Here is a 20500-nt window from a genome sequence, read left to right on the forward strand (position 1 = left end):
GTAGGATGAGGTGCTGTTTGGAGAATGTTCTTCAGCCTCAGTTTAGTTCTTATTAACTCAGGGGGCCGCCATGGAGCCAAGCTCGCCGCAGTGTTCCCCAGACTTCCCCCCCCAATCACGGCGCCACCATCAACCAGTCAAATCCCCGAGGTGCTGGAGGTATTGAAATGTCCCACGGGACAAGTTCATACCCTAGGTTTTATTCCAACACCCCTTGTCAGTGAGAGACTTACTGCAGGGCCCCGTTCGGTTAATTACAAATCCATACGCCTCAGTCTCGTTTATCAATAGCTTTGATTATGCGCTAAAACAAAATGATCTCACTGGAATCCTATCAGAATGACCAAGCAACCCCCTCCCTCCCCAACCCCAGCTTAGCTTAAGAGTTTTATGGTAAACTATGTGTCACGGCCCCTGCGCATTCCCCTGCGCATTCCTCACATTCCTCCCAGCCCCTTGCAGCTGAGTCTCCAAGCGCATCTGCAATCAATGCACCTGCTGCAAACACTCTCCAGCATAAAGGCCAGCGTGCCCTACGTTCCAGTGCCAGAACGTAGTCACCTGTATTAGGTACCACTGCTAGCCTTTTGTGAATCAGCCTGTTTAGATTCCTGCTCTGCATTTTTGGCTCACCAGTGTTTTCTCCCCAGAACCCTGCCTCCCTTGAGACCCCAGCCTTGCCTCCCACGGACCTTCCCTGAACCTTCCTCCGAGCTCCCTGGACCCTTGCCTCCCCTTCCGCCTGCCTGTCTCCCTCTGCGCCCCTCTGAGCCCCTCCGAGCGCGGGATTGGACTTACACACACACTGATCATATATCACATAATCGCACCACAGAGCCTCCGCATTACATACACATAGTATAGTTCCAGACCCCACGCTCTCTAAATAAATCCGTCTTGCCACTGAAATCCCCTGCCTCTGTGCCGCCTCCTTCTCCGTATGTTTACCAGCAGTTGGTCGGATAAAAAAAGAGAAACACCCCCCCAAGTCATAACTTTCGTTGGATGGGGCGGGGCATTCCATCAAACTCCACGGCTCTCTGTAATGACCCCCAGTCACACTCCTTGCCAGAGTCACAAGGATGGGTTAATGTGACAGATGGAAACACATCCCCAGGTCTTACTCCTTGAAAATGGTCATGTCAACTTTATGAAATGCCAAAGATTGGCTTGTGGTTACGTTTAGCTCCAGCTATGGCCTCTGTAAAAATACTGGAATTTATGTTTCTAATCTCGAAATACTTTGTGGACTAGCATATATAACAATTTAACAGACATTTTGGACACAGCGTACAGTAAATAACTTCTACGTTTTCATGAATAGCAGGGTGTAATTGAATAGCAGGGTGTAATTGTGCACTATAACCACAGCAAATCCTTCAAAGTGAAGACAAGTAATATGTAAAGTCAGTGTGTGTGTGTGTGTGTGTGTGTGTGTGTGTGTGTGTGTGTGTGTGTGTGTGTGCGTGTGTGTGTGTGTGTGTGAGAAAGTGAGAATGGGGTCAGTATTGCATTATCCCCTTACCAAGTAGAGTATGGGGGAGGAAGAAAGGATTGCAGCAAGTGCCAGCCCTGTAATTAAAGAGGAGCGATCAATCCGAGACGTTGGCCGGCCGTTGTTGAGAAATCCATCGCGTGGCCACAGTAAAGCGCTAATTTGGAACCATTAGAGGCTGTCGAGTTTGCAAACAGGCCTGTAATGATGATGGCTGGCAGAGGTTCGAGGCTTGGCCTTTGTATAGCTGTCAGAGCAGCTTGCTGGAGGGACGAGGTTAGTTGGGGGGGGTGGCTTTACCAGGCCATGGCTGGAGAGTGAGAGAGGGCCGAAATGACCCTTCTCCATACGAATTATATTTCTCCTTTTCTAAGTGTCCTGGCAATTTACTAAGTAGGATGTTGTGCTATTGCTCCGTTGCTATATCTATTGCTATGTATATCCATAGCTATCTATTGCTATGTTCTCCATAAGAGCCAACCATAGAAACAACATGTCAGACTAAGCAGTGCAAGTTAACTACCTGCCCAAGGTCAACAGTCAAGCCATGACAATTATTAAGAACTAACATGTTTTATGTGAAAAGTTAGATGGAGAGAAAGCCCACCCCTGCCCGTCGCTTTACGTAAAGGAGTAGTAAAAGGAAAATGCATGTTTAGCCCTGTTTTAAGGTTACTTGTGATCATATACAATGGTTCAGATCAAAACGTTGACAAAACTAGCACTTGTCATTGAAATTGAGTTTTGAGTTTAACATGTTTTTTGAATGATTTTTCACGGTGCCCACCCACATCCATTGTATGACCAAAACGGTGGTAGAGCAATTATCAGACTTTCTCAAAAGTGCTAGTTTTGTCAACGTTTTGATCTGAACCATTGAATATGATCATAAGTAACCTTAAAACAGGGCTAAACATGCATTTTGCCTTTACTACTCCTTTAATGAGATTACACACGCACGCTCATTTGGAGTCAAAAGACATCAATCCACGCAAAGGGAATTGAAGAGCATTGCTGTGTTTGGAGGAAGCCGAGTGCAACCTTCCTCTATTCTTTGTCCGTGTTCTATCCAACCTTGTCGCCTTGGCAGTGGTCCTCCAGAGAACACGACCTGAGAGAATAACGACATTCTTTATGCACCGCCAAGGACCTTTCAGCATACGTAGATTCACACGGGTAAAATCTTAACCTTCGGCACCCACTGGCACACACACAGGGCTCTTCCCTGAGGGGGAGCTTATGGCTGATTTAAAGGCGGCAATTAATAATAGCCCTATTGCAATGAGGGAAAGGGTCAAGAGCAAGCTTTGTGTAGGCTTTGAAAGAGTCTCGAAAAGCTTCTGTCATCGCACTATACACTTACTTGGTTGTAGCTGACCCATAAACTACACGGTTGTTAACCCTGTAGAGGATGTTAACGCATAAATATACATAATAAAGTGTTTCAAAGATGAATGTTCTTGATGTGAAGATACTGTATTGTCACTGGAGTGCCAGCAGCCAATACCAGGCTGACTCATACGGCACTTACTTGGTATTTATATGCATGTCTATGCTGTCGTCAGTCAGATACTGTCTGACTCTTCGACAGATGGCCTAACTGGAGTTTTTCCATTAAATTTGCCCCATCAGAAGAGGCGAGCTTTACATGGCTCATATTCCTGACACTTAATTAATGGTTTAGCAGCACTGACTGAGCACTGACAGCAAGCCAATAACATTGGCTCTCGACAATCCATGTTCATCACTCCATCACTCCTCCGGAGATTCAGTCTTTTTTGTCATTATTTAAATAAATAAAAAACATAGCGGGTTGGTAGGCTAAATTTGCAGGTCACCTCACCTATCTGTACGTTCTCATAGGCTCTCAATCTCATAAACATACTGTAGTTCCATTCTTAAGATAAACTCATGCGATTTCAATACAATGTCTTGCTTTTGTTTGCCTGGATCAGCAAAACCCAGTCGTCTGATCTGGGAATGCTGACCTTTAACACAATCCACAATCTTTTGCATTTTAATGAAGGTAAAAGGTCTAATCAGAATTCCCCACTATGCAGAGCTATTGTCAGAGATATCTGCTGCAAGGTGTTGACGAGTCGTCTGGAGAGGTGGGTCACAAAGCTTAGTGGTCGGGTTGAACTGGTGAGGCAGAGAAAAGGGTTTCTGCCAGCTCTCTCCTGTACTACATCGCTGCACCATCTCACACTTTGCCTGCCTTTTTAATAGCTTGTCCCGGGCAGAGAGGACGTGGGTGGAGAGGGGGTGAGCATTGGTTATATTTAGACTGCAGTTACCCCTCGCAAAGCCTCAAAAAGATATGAACAAAGATGTAGGACAGGAAGAGACACAGCTTCAACTTCCTTTGTCAGGATTATACAATTATACATTACAAGACAGATTTTAGATGTTTTAATGGGAATACATCCTGGTGATGATAAAGGCTGCATTATTTATTAGCAAAACCAGTGGATCAATGATAAATTTCAAACTCCAATACCTCATAACACAGTACGATTCTACTTGTTTAGCCCTTGAAACGCACACTTCAGTATCCTTGTTCACCATTTATTCTCACACACTTCTGTTCGACCATGTGGGCATAACTGAGGACACCGGCGCATTATTGCAGGCCAATGCAAGCAGCCTTTCATTTTATTATTATTATTATTATTATTATTATGCCTTAGATCTGCACTAGAATGAGCGTGGAGGCCAATCAATAATTCAATGGTGATTGAATAAAAACATGGGTAAACATGGAGGAGTGTAATCACTATCATTAAGGGATTCTATGTGCTGCTAATATTGCGTTATCTTTCTTCACTTTCTCTATCTGTCTGCCTCCAGCTTGTGAGAGACTGTTGCAATTCCAAGCATGGCATTGAAATCCAGTGACTGTCACCCATGAACTTTATGAGGAGCACAAAACAGACAGCCGGTCTGAATTGTTGTATCTTATTTTCAGTCTGTTGTTGGTTTCCCTTGACATACAGAAGAACAAATCTTTATTTGTCACACAGCACACTCTTTTTTTACACACGTGAAATGGGTGACACTTGGAACACATACACACATGCATTAAGAGATATAAATTTTCTCTGAAAAGTTCTATGCGCTTAACCCATCCCGTCGTCCTTCCCCCAAGGGCAGCCGGGAGCAGACAGTAGGCAGCGTGCAGGGGACGCGCCCGGGGGCCAACCAAGTACTCCTGTCCATCTTCGCCAGGGACAGACAGCGTTAGCGATCTGTTCTTCTGCACGTTTTTCATATATGGGGGAAACCCTTGCGAACACGGGGAGGACACGGGGAGGACATGCAAACTCCACACAGAAACACCCGTCTACGCTGTGAGGCGATAGTACTACTGTATGTACTGTGCCACCGTGCCGCACGTGAGCGTGAAAGGGGTTCAGTGTCTTGCTCAAGGACACTGCATCACACTCTGGAAGCTGGGATCGAACCAGGGACCTTGCGTTCCCCAGCCAGCCGCTCTACCTCCTGAGCCGCTCTACCTCTTGAGCTATGTGCCGCCCCACAGTACTCTGCAGTACACAAGTTGGCCTACAGTACCTTGGCCTGAGATTCCACTGACATCTTTGAAAGGAAAGAGGCGGACAAAGCCTACTGTAACTAACCTTCAGTTCCCCACAAGGCTGTGTTGTATTGTATGTTTGAAACTCTCAATGTGGAGTTTGACAGGCACTACTATAGCACCGAATCAAAAGCTTTTGTAACAAACCGACTAGTTCAACCTTACAGTAGATCCCATTCACCTGGCCTTGTCCAAGACATACTATATCCTATGTATTCAATAATGGCCAAAACTCTTAATGAATATTGATACAGACCTTTCATACAAAATGTACGAATTTGTCATGCATATACACAGCACAATACACTCATACATACAGTCCAAATCACGCAGGAAACCATTGCAAGACGTATATCGCTCTACCTCTTTAACACATGGATAACACATGATTCCCTTCTCTCTGCAGTTCCTCCTGAGGATCCAGTAATCAATGGTGGTCCAGTGGTGAGCCTAAGGGCAGGCGACCCCCTGAACCTGACCTGCCATGCTGACAATGCCAAGCCTGCCGCCTCCATCATCTGGATTCGCAACGGAGAGGTCCTAAACGGGGCCATGTACTCCAAGGTAAGCATTGAGGTGTGTGTCATAAAGGTGTGGTGAAGAGGGCTGCATGTGTTTGTAAGTCTGAGGACCCGTGTTCGGACCTAGTTTGGGCACGTGCGTGGAAGCTATAGCTTGACGAGCGATGCGGTGACACATGTTACAGGACAGAAAGAATAACAAGAATGCTTGCTGATTCACTGTGACATGTAAGGTGTCAGTCTTCAGATTTGATCTGATTTTTGTTCTCCTCAAAGTTTGCAGTGAATAGCCACGTTAGCAGCGCTAGCCATCTGTGACAGGCGATTACCGGACCATCTGCAAGCAGTCTGGCTTGGATTTTATTGGAAGGAATACCCGAGAAAATCCAGGTCTTATTTGGGACTTCTAAAAGATGTCTGTCCTCTTCACCCAGCAAACATATCAACTCAAACAGGCAGATGGTGTGATGATGAAAATGGCTGGTGGCCTCCCACAATGCTGTCTGAGAAGCTGTCCCTGAATCTTGTAACCTCACCGGCATAGCCTGCCAACTTCAGCTAGCCCTCTCCCCTACAGTTGACACCACCACCACACGCATGCTGGTCTGGCACAGTCCTCCTCACCATCCTGGAACTGCCATCTGTCCCCACGGGGACACTAAACCCCCGGGCTAATTGTGTAATGAGCACCGCTACATACCATTTCCATATAAACGAGAGGAGCACAGCGGAAGCCACTCGGAGGCAGCGACTCTTTCTCTCTCTCTCTCTCCGCCATCTCGTCCTTTTATCACCTTTTTTTCAAAGAGCAGATAAATGCCATTGATTGGGCAGGGATACGGCGTGAGCGCCATGTGAATAAAGCGATTGCCAGAGGTGATGCTCGCTGATGGACGGCGGCGAGTGCTTTTCCTGCCTCGACTTCCTCTCGGGAGGATCTGTGAAGGGGACAGCCGGAGTTGTCCCCTGGCTGATGGATGGCATGGAGCTTAGATGAGCCACGGCCCCCCATTCCTATCTCCATCATTGCCATTAAAAAGCAATGTACTCAATTAAAAGCGGGTGATTTTGGTTCTGAATGATGAGGTTTCTGAGACGATAATCAGCTGTCCTAACTCGCTTCACCAACACACAGACGATTGGGACAAATGGGCAGAGCAGATGCGCTGGAGAAGGCCTAGGGTAATTCCTGATGGCTTCTTCCTCCACTACTCGCTCAAAGATGGCTCTGACCCCTAGTATCACCTCCCCAAGTCTCTTAATTGATCAGTTATCTGCCATTTACCGGTGATTAAGGCATATCTATATGGCCAGGAAAGCACTTAGGAGGAAGATACTAAGTCTGATGTGGTCATACTATATGAAAGAGTCATTCAAGTGGTCAGACTGTATGGAAGTGAGTGTGGAGTGTGGAAGGCCTGGTAAGATGGATTTAATGTCAGAGGAAAGGAATACAGGGTAAAGGACTTGGAGAAGTGTTGAATGCTGAATATAGTTGCATACAGTACTTATTTATATATGGGAACAGGGAGAGCATGATAGACATTTCTGAGTTTGCAAAACATGTCTGCTCCCAAATCACATTTCTCAGCCTCTCATACGCCGGCCGTGTTGATGAGAATGGCTGTATAAGAGGTGTCAGTGTCAGCATAGAAACAGCAAGAACCGGGGAATGATGCCTTCACTTGCTGAAGCATTCAAATGCATGGCACTAAAAGGACTTATGCTTATCATCACTCCCTCAGCAGATACTGTAAGTTTCCCCACATTTTTTTCACTCCCCTACAGACGTTCAAAGCAGTTGCCTTATCTGTCTTTCAATTAAATTTTCTTCTCAACCTTCATCTTGGCAAAATTGTCTGTATAATTAGAGGTTATTTTTTTCTATAATAAAGCTCATCAAGTGACTAACACTCAGCATGTATTATACTGTATTATACACAATACCCCCATTGTGGTGACAGGTAAAAGTTGCCAGAACTTGAGTGTGTGTATTCATTTAACCAGGCCAGGTCAAGCCTGGCTTATGTGTGTTGGCTGGCTTGTTTCTGTGCGGGACTGGTAGGACGGTAATGTTTGATAAATAAAGATAGGTCTTGTCACCTGGACACATCAGTTCCAATGCTTCCAATGCTAATCCAGCACAATAAGAGCGGGATAGTGTAATGGATTTTAACTGATCTAGTCAAAAAGGATTTACCAAGATTCGCTCAAAAGGTTAAGTCTGGTTTATTGAGGAAACATACGAGCGCAAGGACTTTCTGGACAACGCAACAAGAGTGGTTTATCCAGAGAAGTGAAGCCTCCTGATCTTGGGCTGACTTTTATTCAAGCAAAACACAGGTATGGCGCTTCCAGGATGTGATTGGCTAATCCATTGTACGTAATATGAAAATGGCAGGCGTGGCCAAGAGTACAGACATGTGACATGAGAAAAAGGCGGCAATTTCTTGGGGACAAAGGGGACAAAGGATGGTTATTCTGGTGTAGACAGATTCTAGGTGTGTGGACCTCCTGGAGGCCACCCTGTCTATGTGAACGGTTGAGGGAGGTGGTGAATTACAAAAGGAGAGAGAGAACAAAAGGTTTAAGGTGTTTGGATGTAAATTCTATAACAATAGCCAGTTAGCTCATGGGCTCACAACAACTAGCAGCAGCTCCCATAACATTAATGGTAGCGGTCAGTGGCTAAAGCAGTTACACTGATGATAACATAAAGTCATCCCCACCAGGAACCCCCGTCTCCTGGGTGGGAGTCCAATGCTCTCACCACTACTCTACTTGTGCAGTGGAGATCGGCGGGTGGGTTTTAGTGTCCTTCTTCCAGTCCCTAGTGTGGGTTGGGGTTAGAATATGGGTTGGGGTTGGGACAGGATCTGATCTATAAGGCAAGGGGTAAAGGTTGGAGTGAAAGGATGAACATGTGGAGGTTTGGGGTATAGTCCCATAAAGTCATCCCCACCGGGTCTTCAACCCCAGTCTCCAGGGTGGGAGTCCAATGCTCTCACCACTACTCTACTTGTGCAGTGTAGATCGGCGGGTTGATTTTGGTGTCCTTCTTGATTTTGGTGTGCTGGGACTACTGCCTCTTGTGGTGCCAACAGAGAAATGCAGGCCAACATTGTCCGCAGTAACGGAGGGGAGGGAGGGAGGGAGTGATGACCGGACGAACGCTATACTAGGTGCGCTGGCACTGTAAGTCACGCACAAAAAAGCATCAATACATTAAGCTAATTTCTCCATCACCACCTAAAGCTGTGCCAGTCAACAGTCAGTCTAATCACTGAAAATAAAACACATAAGCGTAGAGCGACTGGTGCATCACATCCTATACAAAAATTAATTACTATAGGATTTGAAGTGTCCTACTCCTATTGTTATGAGGACTGTCTGTCTATAATGCAGTAGCGTACCTGTCTAGACAGACAGTCTATCTATCTATCTATCTATCTATCTATCTATCTATCTATCTATCTATCTATCTATCTATCTATCCATCTATCCATCTATCCATCTATCTATCTATCTATCTATCTATCTATCTATCTATCTATCTATGTAGCATAACCAGATTGTTTGGCTGTGCCTCGTGTCTATGACTGCAGCACAAGCACAACCAGATTCAGATTCAGATGCCTTTATTGTTATATCCTTTGTACAGGGGAGTAACATTATTGGGTCCTGGCTCCTCAACCAGCAGCAGCGACATAATAACAACACAAGATAGTGACAGAAAGGAAGCATAATACAGCATGGTCGTAATAAAAAGAATGGCTACAACATGTGTTATATTGGTGGTACTTGTACCACAACCCTTCCATGAGTTATTGCTTCAGTATGTGCCAGGTTAAAACTGAGTGTGTTCCATTTTGTTTGGCTGAAGCACTGTACCCATTGATTTGTTTCAGCATCATTATTGTGAATACTCTTGGTTCACTCATAAGCCCTCAGGCACTCAATGCGAGCCATTAGTCTATAACCTCTCATCACCTTACTGTATGCCCTGAGAAACAACCTTCAAGCTAACCCTCTTCTCTCTCTTGTTCAAGTTTCTTTTCCAATTTCTTTCACACCATCGATGTGATATTCTCCTCACTTGCTCCAGGCAATGATATGAAATTATCAATTTGTATTTCGGGATATTTTAAGACAGCTAGTGGCTGAATGTTGAAATCCGTGATGCAGCATCCAAGATTAATGACTTCAGACAAGTCCTGAGCTAGGAGAGAAACAATCCTGATTGTGTCAGAAAGGATCTTATATTGACAGATCTCACTCCTGACAGCTAATGTGTTCTGCTTTAGATGTGAGTGCCAGACTTCCATGCTGGTCTCAATCAGACCACCACATGGTACTGTATATGCAACTCCATTGTGATTAAAAGACACAGAAAGGGCTTTATGAGAATATGGTATGAGGTGAATACGGATAATGTTATCTTTCATCATTTTTATAGTGTAATATTGTATTGTAGACAATTGTATTGTAGTATGTGCATTCACACATGATGGCATTGTTATGATTATCAGTTGAAATATGAATGTGAAGTCACCCCCACAGTTCTGAATGTAAGAAGCAGTAGGAAGCAGAAATATACAAATATTTTAAAAGTCTCTCTCTCTCTCTCTCACTCTGAAACATATTGGTTCTCGGAGAACATAATGGTATGTTCCTTGACAACTTTGACAACATTATGCAGCTTGTGGTAGGATTAGATGGTATGAAAGGTTTCATTTAAATTTAAGAACTTTATGAAAGGAGAGAAATGAGGAGGTAATTATTATTCCTATTATTCAGTACACTGTCAATATCCTGGATTGTGACAATGCTTATTATTAATATGTAGAAATTATTGCAGCTTAAGTGTGTATCACTGACACCTTCCTTGAACTTGCAGAGATGATTATAATATGGGGGTACGTGTAGAGAGATGTCAGAGGGCACCTGCGAGTGGGTGACTGTGCAGCTGTGGCACGCTGGTTAGCAGGGACTCCCAGAAGACGTCCTTGGAGCAGCAGAGCACTTCCAGATATCTTGCAGCACAATGCGTGGAGAGGCCTGTGCAGTGTGAGGGTGAAAAGAAGATTGATTTCCTTTGTGGTGTATGACAAGCTATGTGCCACAGCACAGTTCTCTTGACACACAAAGAGAGGCTCAGAAACGGATTTATTTTTGGCGGATCAATCAGCCTTGGAGCAAGACTTGCAGGCTGGAGTGTTCCTGGGTTTATTTGTCTGTGTTGTCTCCTGGTCGGCTCTCCTGAATGGCTGCATTTGAAGTTCCAGACCATCTGCTTGTATTGATGATGTGGCCATATTTGGCAACAGCCCACAATGGGTATGATTTGTTTGGCTGACGGGCCTTCACATTCTCATACCTCTTCTTTCTCTGTTTTCAGACTCTGCTTCGGGACGGGAGGAGGGAAAGCACAGTGAGCACCCTCTACCTGTCTGCCTCCAACATTGAGACGGGACAGCAGATCATATGTAAAGCATCCAACAAGGCGGTGCCCAATGGCAAGGAGACAAGTGTCACCATTGACATCCAACGTAAGTAGGCCTCAACTCTCTACCCTGTCCACTGTTCCTACCACCAGCTTCCTAACTGTACCAAAAAGTCTTATCACCACTGGTATCCCTCATGGGTTTATTGAAAGTATCAATCTCTCAACTCTCAGCCCCTCAATAATATGCATAGTGCAGATGATGAAAAGTGATGCTGTGCTACACATTCAATCAATCAAATCAATCAAAGCTTTATTTGTATAGCGCATTTCATACCCAGAGGCAACACAATGCACTTTGGCCATTCCCCCTCGGAAGTTAAGGTATTTTGTTACCGGTGTTACTCGGTGTTACGGCACACACCGTGTATTAACTGAGTCATTACTTTAACACCGCCACACTGTTGTCTTCCGCACCAACCATAGTTTTACCTATTTAGTTTTCGCATATCAGCGCCGACTCATCAAACTCAAACTCAAAGTGTCTGTGATCTGGCCCTCCGCATGCTCACGCAGCACAGAGCGGAGTCTAAAGGAGTCCAATTTCACTTTCAATTCACGTGAAGAGAGTAGGGATGGGGGGGGGCTATGGCTATAGCTCATGGCTAGCTAACGTTAGCATAGCCTAGCTAACGTTAACAGCTAAACTAGCCACCGAGGAGTGGCCTTTGCCATTAGCTAGCTGGCTAGCTTATTCTAGCAGCCTATTCTCTCGCCTATTCTAGAAGCGTTCTGTTCATAACAATAGCAATTTGGCATTGTATGCCTCCACAGCTTGCCTGCAAATGTGTGATCAGACTAAGGTAGGATATAAACATTACACTCAGTGCTGTGCTTCTTTATAATCAGAATTTGAATTTGTTTTTGCCATATAGTTTTTCAACATACTAGGAATTTCCTTCGGGCATGGTGCATATTCCTAAGTAGACTATGTTGAAAAACTACATGGCAATAAAACAAATTTTGATCATAAAGAAGCACAGGATCGAGTAATGTTTATCTTACCTTACTCTGATCACGCATTTGCAGGCAAGCTGTGGAGACATACAACACCTAATTCAAAGTGGCTACACGACAGGGCTGTTCAATGTAAGGCAAAGGACTAACACTAAAGATTAAAGGAAGCGCTCTCGTATTGTAGGCTAGACGGTGTTACCGGTAATACCAGTGTTGGCTTTAGCCTATCAGTCGGTGGGAAAAAATCCACACCGTGACATCCCTAGAGCATGCACAATTCCCCACTAAAATAGGGAAAGTAAGCCCAGCGTGTAAAACACATTGGGCTTCAATTGTCAGAGAATCGTTTTCAATCAAGAGCTATTCACAGTGAGAGAGGGTTTGAGAACAAAGGGATTTTGCATCGCTCACAGCCCCCTTCAACAACATTAAGTATAACTAATAAAGCAGAAAATGCTATTTAGAGATCCATTACGAGTGACGCCTCCATTCTTTTCATTTTGTACGCCGGAAGAGGCGTCTTCCAACACAATGACAGTGGGGTTGACGCAGGAGTGGGTGGAAGAAATGATTAACAGTCGTTGACGTTTGCAACCCTCGCAGTCAGCTTGAGTCTTTTTGTCATGCAAAGCGCACGGGACGTGCGCCGGCGTTTGCAAAATGATTTTCTGTCACTGAGCGTAATGAAGAGCCGTGTCCCTGTGACAGGGGGAGTTGGTGGTGGCACACCGGCAGCGGGGGAGAGCGGGGCGCGTTCTCCCCCTCCCCGCTCCAATCCTAACTTTCGAGCGGTGATGGAAGCCAATCAGCAAGGGGCAGGGGAGGAGGAGTAATCGTCCATGATCATTAATTGGGGCACCGGAAACCGAAACGCTTCACATGCCATTGGAACAGAATGAGTTCCAGCAGGGTGTAATTGTCTAGCTTTGACTTGTGTCTCACTCGTCTCATTGAGAGAGCAACATCCCTCCCACCCAGTTCCTGCCTTGCCCCCGGCCCACCCAGCTCCTGTCGCCCTTCGCCCATGGCCCATAGACGGGTAGAGTGCATCTGTTCTCCACAACCATCACAGCTCACATGGAGATCCACCCTCTAATTAAACGGCAGCATAAATGAAACCTACTGTAATTTTTTTTTTTTGATTTATTTGTACTGAATATAAATTTCATAAACAACTAATGCTGACTAATTTGATTACAAGGTTTCCTGCCTTGGTGACAGTATATAAAACACTCTCCTGCACCATTTGTCGCAAATATCTTTCTAGGGAAAACCAAGAGTGATAGGTGAACACATTGTTTCATGCAGTACACTTTGAATTATCTGGAGGTGGCTAATGTTCAAGTGCTTGGGAGTATGAGCAAAGATCTACTTTGGGGCTGTACACTACACCATTCTGCATCGTTCTACATTGTTCATGAGTTCAAAAAAGCTATCCAGCCAAGAGACTCTTGTTTTCCATTTCTACGAGCAAAGCAGGTGTTGAATTAATAAATGATGGAGGTTTGGCACGGTTAGAGAGGTAGACATGCCCCCATATTCCTATCTCATCCTCCCTACATCCCCGCTCCCATCCGCTGCCAAAGCCAGTCACCGCCCAGGACCACCCCCCCCTCACACACACACACAAACACACACACACACAGGTGGGCATTGTGCTTGGACAGGGGGCAGTAAATATTGATGAGAGACAGATGTCTGCTCACCGCACCTGGAGGTAGTGCACACACACACACACACACACACACACACACACACACACACAAAAGTAACAAATGAAACAAGCAAGGTTAGGTTTTAAGTTGAAGCATTTTATTTTCCAACATAGATTTCTGCCCCCCCTTTTTTCCACTCTTGACCCCCAGAGGTCATCACAAAACAGTACATCACTGAAAACAACAGTGAAATATTTACTCAGGCTTTCTTGTACACACCCGCTCTCTCTTGGTCCTCAGTCAATGAGCTTGTAGATCATTTCAACGCTAAAATTACAAATATTATTGACACCATTGCACCCACTAAGGTGAAGGTGGTCTCAAGTGAAGAAAATAGCTCCATGGAGAAATGCCACGCTGGTCAGAATAGAAAAAAGAGAGTGTCAAAAAGTTGAATGCAGGTGGCGAAAAACATATCTCCATGTTCATTATGACATCTATAAAGAGAGACTTTTGAGCTGAGAAATGCACGGCAGTCCTTTTCTGACATCACCAAAAACAATAATAATACACATGCTTTGTTTGCCACTGTCGATAGGCTAACAAATCCCCCTGTGTCAGTAGCCTCTGAACTTCTATCCACCAGGGCCTGCAATTAATTTGCCTCATTCTTCACTGACAAAATTCAGAAAATTAGACAAGCAGTCAGTGCCTTCATTCCATATCAGTTACAGGATATGTATTGCCCCAGTGTCCACTTAAAATCAATACCATGACACAATTTTATCTGATCAACCATAAAACCCTGGAGGACATTATACAATATCTAAAATCCTCCTCCTGTTGCCTTGATATTCTGCCTACAGGCTTTAAAAAAAAAAAATCTAACTGCATGGCCTCTGATTTACTCCAAATTGTAAACACATCTCTTCTTTCAGGTGTGTTCCCACAAAACCTGAAAACTGCAGTCGTCAAGTCACTCTTAAAAAAGAATAATCTAGACACCTCACAAATGAACAATTATAGGCCCATATCAAGCCTCCTGTTTTTTTTTATACTTTTTTTTATTGGTGCAATCAAAACATGTGTACATACAGTCAGTACTTAATTACATATCACCAAATTTAGCTTTTTCGATAGCAACTCAAGAACATGTGAAAAATAAAAAGAACAAATAAACAATCCAGAACATTGATATATAAAATAATAATACAAATAAATAAAAATAAATTGAAGGTAATGAGGTTCGTCAGGTTTTGTTGTTGTTGTTGTTGTTGTTGTTGTTAAGTAAATAAAGTACATTAACAGGTACCAGCATACTTATAGATCAGGTTAATAAAGGTCAGTTACACAGTTCTGAGAGAAAGAAAGAAAATAAAAATATATATAACCTAGTGACATTTCTTCCAAAATCCAAATAAGAATATTGTCGTTCAATGCATTTAGCGAAAAATGACAACTGGTCGGAATAACAAAGCAAATAAAATAGTTATAACATAAGATGCAGGGCTATCTGACCTAAAACAATGCAAAGAAAACAAGTTCATACACATTTCCAAACAGCAATACTAATGTAGAAGCTGTGATTCCTAGTCTGGGGAAATGGTTGACAGGTTATTTAAATATAAATGGGCTCCATAGCTTGAAAAAACCCTCAGTAATTCCTCTAAGAGAGAATTTTATTTTCTCCAAGCTTAGAAAAGACATCACATCATTCAGCCACATTGAGAACGAGGGTGGTTTTGGAGATTTCCAACATAGTAATAGTTTTCTTCTAGCTAGGAGTGTTGTAAAAGCAATTATGTCCCCATGCCAGGCTGTGCCTGGCAAAGGATCTGCTGGCAATCCAAATATGGCTAGCAGTGGGCATGGTTGTTGTGGTACGTGTAGGACAATAGATAAAGTGTCAAACACTGAAGACCAAAATAGTTGCAGTTGTGGACAAGACCAGAACATGTGTGTGAGATGTGCTTGGGGCTCACCACAGCGGTCACATTTTGGATCAGAGTCAGGATATATTTCAGCTAATCTCGCCTTACTCTAGTGAACTTGAAGTGTGTACCACTTTCAACTGGATTAAACTAAGACGTGCACATGATGATGATGATGATGAAAGATGAATTAACTCCATTTAAAACATCTTTCCACCAGTCGTCCATCAACTCCTCAGTCTTTCCTCCTCAGTCCTCAGTTCTTCTTCCAATTTTGACTTAACTCTTGGCCTATGCATTTTGTCACCAGTGAGATTAATAATACCTGCATACATATTTGAGACAAAACGTTTGTCAATTGGAGAAACTGATAAAAGTTTTTCCCGCTTTAGCCTCCCGTTTTTAAGTAAAATCATTGAAAAAGCAGTTTTTCAACAGCTGAACAAGCACTGTTGAAAAACTGGCACTAAATAATTGTTTTGATGTCTTCCAATCAGGATTTTGACCACACCAAAGCAGACTGCTCTTGTTAAGGTCTTCAATGACATCCATTTAAATTTAGTATTACTGGATCTCAGCACTGCATTCGACACGGTTGACCACAACATATTACTAGGCTGACTGGAAAACTGGCTGGGAATTTCTGGCACAGTGCTAGACTGGTTTGAATCCTACTTGAAGGACAGGGACTACTTTGTGTCTATAGGCAATTACAAATCTGAGCAGACAAAAATGACCTGTGGAGTTCCCCAAGGCTCCATTCTGGGGCCTCTTCTCTTCAACATTTACATGCTCCCAGTAGCTCAAATTATGGAAAACAACTAAATATGCTACCTTAACAATGCAGACGACACACAAATTTATATCACCATATCACCAGGGGACTTTAATCCCATACAAGCGCTGAGTAAATGCATTGAACAAATCAACGAATGGATGTGCCTGAACTTTCTTCCACTAAACAAAAATAAAACTGAAGTAATTGTCTTTGGAGCAAAAGAAGAACGATTAAAAGTCAGCACTCAGCTCCAATCAGTAATGCTAAAAACCACAAATGAAGCCAGCAATCTTGTTGTAGTCATGGACTCAGACACATTAAGACAATTACAAAGTCAGCCTACTATCACCAGAAGAATATATCAAGGATTAAAGGATTTATTTCTCAGCAGGATCTGGAAAAACTTCCAAAAGTCCATGCGTTTATCTTCAGTAGACTAGACTACTGTAACGGTGTGTTTACAGGTCTCTCTAAAATCGGTCAGACAGCTGCAGCTGATTCAGAAAGCTGCTGCTCGAGTCCTCACTAAGACCAAGAAAGTGGATCACATCACTCCAGTTCTGAGATCCTTACACTGGCTTCCTGTCAAAGAATTGACTTTAAAATACTGCTGTTGGTTTATAAAGCACTGAATGGTTTAGGGCCAAATATATTTCTCATCTGCTGCTACGTTATGAACCATCCAGACCTCTCAGGTCATCTGGCACAGGCCTGCTTTCTGTCCCCAGACTTAAAACAAAACATGGAGAAGCAGCGTTCAGTTTTTATGCTCCACATATCTGGAACAAACTTCCAGAAAACTGCAGGTCTGCTGCAACTCTCAGTTCTTTTAAATCAAGACTGTAGACTTGTCTTTTTGCCGCTGCTTTTTATTAAATTATTTATTCATACACTGCATTGTAACTTTAAAAACTGTATTTTAATTTTCCTGCATTTTGTTTTAAATGTTCTGAAAAATATGAGAGATTGTTAGTAGAACGACTTGAGGGAGGAAGAGAAAGAAGGAAATGTATGTTGGAAATGGAGAAGTTGGATGTTTGGTGCAAGGCGTGCCTAGTGACACAACAGTAGGCCACTGACAGCTGATCCCTTGCTTAGAAAGGATGTTTGAGGCACTGGTGAAAAGCCAGCGAGCAACTATACAGAAGGACATTGTACGTAAGTGAGTGGAGAGAGAGAAGGTTTCAGTATGTGATAAAGAAAAGAGTGTCCTTTTTTTGCATTTCGTTTTATATGACCTTTTATGTGTTGCACTTTGTCTTGATGCTTTTAATGTCTGGTGTAAAGCATTTTGAATTGCCTTGCTTCTGAAATGTGCTATACAAATAAACTTGCCTTGCCTGGCCTTGGACAGTGCTCAGGCTCACAAGTCTCATGCTACACCCATAGCCCTTTTCCACCAAAGTAACTCTGGTTTGTGAACCGGTCCGGTTCCAAGTTCTTGGAACCTTGGTTCTATCTAGGGAACGGGACTGCATTTTCGAGTTTTGAGCGGGACCGTTGTATGTCATTATATCATCACGGTTCGCGCTGAAAAACCTACTTTTTGTTGGTCCCGGTTCGGAACCAACTTTGGGGTTCCCGAACTCATTTATTTTTGATCGAAATGCTTGGAACCGTTCAAAATTAGGCTCGCGAACCAGCACCGAACCGGTTCCTTCTTGGTGGAAAAGGGCTACCAGTGTACTAGTGTTCCCAGGCTCCTCTTAAAAAAGGAAGGGTCGATACTAGTCCCAGGTGGATGACGGCTTTTAGTCCTGCCTACATCTTTCCTGAAGAGGTGATACGGCCTGTCTTTTGAGGGCATGGTACAAGCATCCCACCTTATTCGGCTCTCCCAGAAGGGAATGCAAATTCACCCCAGTATTTTTACTTTTTTTTAATGATTGCCTCTCCTCATTCAAAGTTAACTAATTGGCTTTTTGGTTCAATGTGGCACAACTAAAGTAATTAAAGTCCTCTTATCCCTAATGCCCACTTGGATCATTTTTTATTCCAGTCACCTTTCAGTTTCCCAAATCTTTTCCCTCTCTGTCCTGGAGCAGCATGAATGAGAGTAATCTAAACATTGAGCAACACATTACTTCACACATTCTCCCTCAACACAACGTCAGAAGGGTGTTCAAACAGGTGAACACCAGGAAAGCCACGGGACCAGACTGTATCCCAGGGCGGGTCTTTATGGCATGCGCTGACCAAATGGCTCCTGTGTTCACAGCGATATTCAACCTGTCCTTGGCCCAGTCCACTGTCCTCACATGCTTCAAGAAGTCCTCCATCATCCCCGTACTTAAGAAGCCAATGCCCTGCCTCAATGAATACCGCTCTCACCTCCATGGTGAAGTTCTTTGAGAAGCTGGTCAACGAACACATCTGATCCTCACTGCCCAGCATACTAGACTCCCTATTGTTCGCTTACAGACCCAACAGATTCACAGAGGATACAATACTGCCCTACAAAGCCAGAAGACCGTAACTTATTTTTTGTCGAAAATGAGTTTTTGTCATTTTTGGGACATTAAGCATATACTTTATCATGTGTACAAGTATCTTGAGACAATTGTGTTGTTTTTTCGAGAAAATAGTGGGTTGACTTTACCTTAACTTCCAAAAGCGCTACAGAAGCCAAGGCAGAAGAACGTAACTTCAGTTACGGTTCTTTCCCATGGCTTCTCGGCACTCTTCAACGTTCGATTTGAGATACGGTAGGCTCTGCCTTTGTTTTGCTGTGCATCAACGTGGAGTTAGCCTACTGTTTACTGCGCTCAAGTTACGGTTCTATATTTGTATAGTAGTCTATCTGTCACCGAAGCATTTCTGACACACACCTTAGTTATAACTTGAGAATAAACACTGCTCCCATATGCGATCAGAACAATGCAAACAACGCATTGGAAAGAAGCAATGCTTGCCAGCTATAAGTTATCGTAAATCATAAGCAATGAATTATTATTTTTTCCTGTCAGCCTTTGACAGCTCGACAGCGAAACAAACTTGGCGGACTGTGATAGCCCAACAGTGTGAGACACTTTCTAGGACAGGCGCGAGTGCGAGTGAGACACAACTCCTAGCCTAATCATACACACGCACGCACGCAATATGTTCAGCACTAATGATTCACAATTAGGCCTATAAAGATAAACATTGCCTACCTTTTCTTTAACCTGATCAAATCTATTGCAAACGCCGACAAATTATATCCACAGCTGTTTTGAGTACGCTGCATTCAAAACGTTAAATCCATTATTCTTTCTTGACATGCTGACAGGTTATCCTGCTGACATAATCCAATTCAATACAAAACGCGAGTCTGAGTCCACTATCCTTGCGTTGGTTGTAACCCTTGCATTCAACATTGTCTAACATTGTTTGCAAAAAGTTATCCTCCACATGCAAGAACGTGTTTGTTGACCGAACGGATGTTGACGTTTGTGATGTAAAAAAACAACAACATCCAATCACATTCGCTATGAATTGATATCTGTTTTTTTTCTTTCGATCTTCATAATGCTGTGGTCACAGCCATTATCTGGAATGGTTTACACAAAGTATTTACCACCTATAGGTTAAATAATTATATATATAATTATAATTCATCCAGTGAGTAGATCTCCACGACAGTGTGGGCACCCCTGTCATAATCATAATGTAATAAATAGGGCCTAATGATGTGCGAGTTTGTAATGCCTTCAAATACACATTAATTCATACTCATTTACATTATATTATATATTACATCAAGCCTAATTGTGCCATGATCAGTAGATTGTATGCAGATGGTATCATTATTATCATATACTGATTTTGTATAGTGACCATAAACCAATTGATTGATCAAATGGAAGTTACTGCCTTTTGCCTTGGCATGACTCCATATTATTTACAGGCAATGCAAAGGCAGAGTACAGTAGCTTCCAAATAAGGGTCAAAGGTCAAGTTTGAACTAAATATTTTATGTAGATAAATTACTTCATAGAAAAACTAATAATTGCCAAATTTTCAATATCCTACCTACAATAGATTTGGCTGGACAACAAAAAAACTTTAAAGTCATTTTTCTCAGTT

At 43.2% G+C, this 20500-nt stretch overlaps 1 protein-coding gene across 1 annotated transcript in view; it reads left to right on the plus strand.

Annotated features, from left to right (window-relative positions):
- kirrel3b (kirre like nephrin family adhesion molecule 3b) overlaps window positions 1–20500 on the plus strand; it is a gene marked incomplete at both ends in the record, with an annotated part of 76034 nt that overhangs the window by 12062 nt on the left and 43472 nt on the right. Inside the window, 2 exons of the mRNA XM_084447157.1 lie at window positions 5497–5654; window positions 11010–11160. Of these exons, the coding sequence (XP_084303283.1) occupies window positions 5497–5654; window positions 11010–11160 (309 nt within the window). The remainder of the gene's footprint in view (window positions 1–5496; window positions 5655–11009; window positions 11161–20500) is intronic.

The sequence above is a fragment of the Borostomias antarcticus genome (genome assembly GCF_949987555.1).
Source record: "Borostomias antarcticus genome assembly, chromosome: 1".
In the NCBI taxonomy this organism is placed as follows: domain Eukaryota; kingdom Metazoa; phylum Chordata; class Actinopteri; order Stomiiformes; family Stomiidae; genus Borostomias; species Borostomias antarcticus.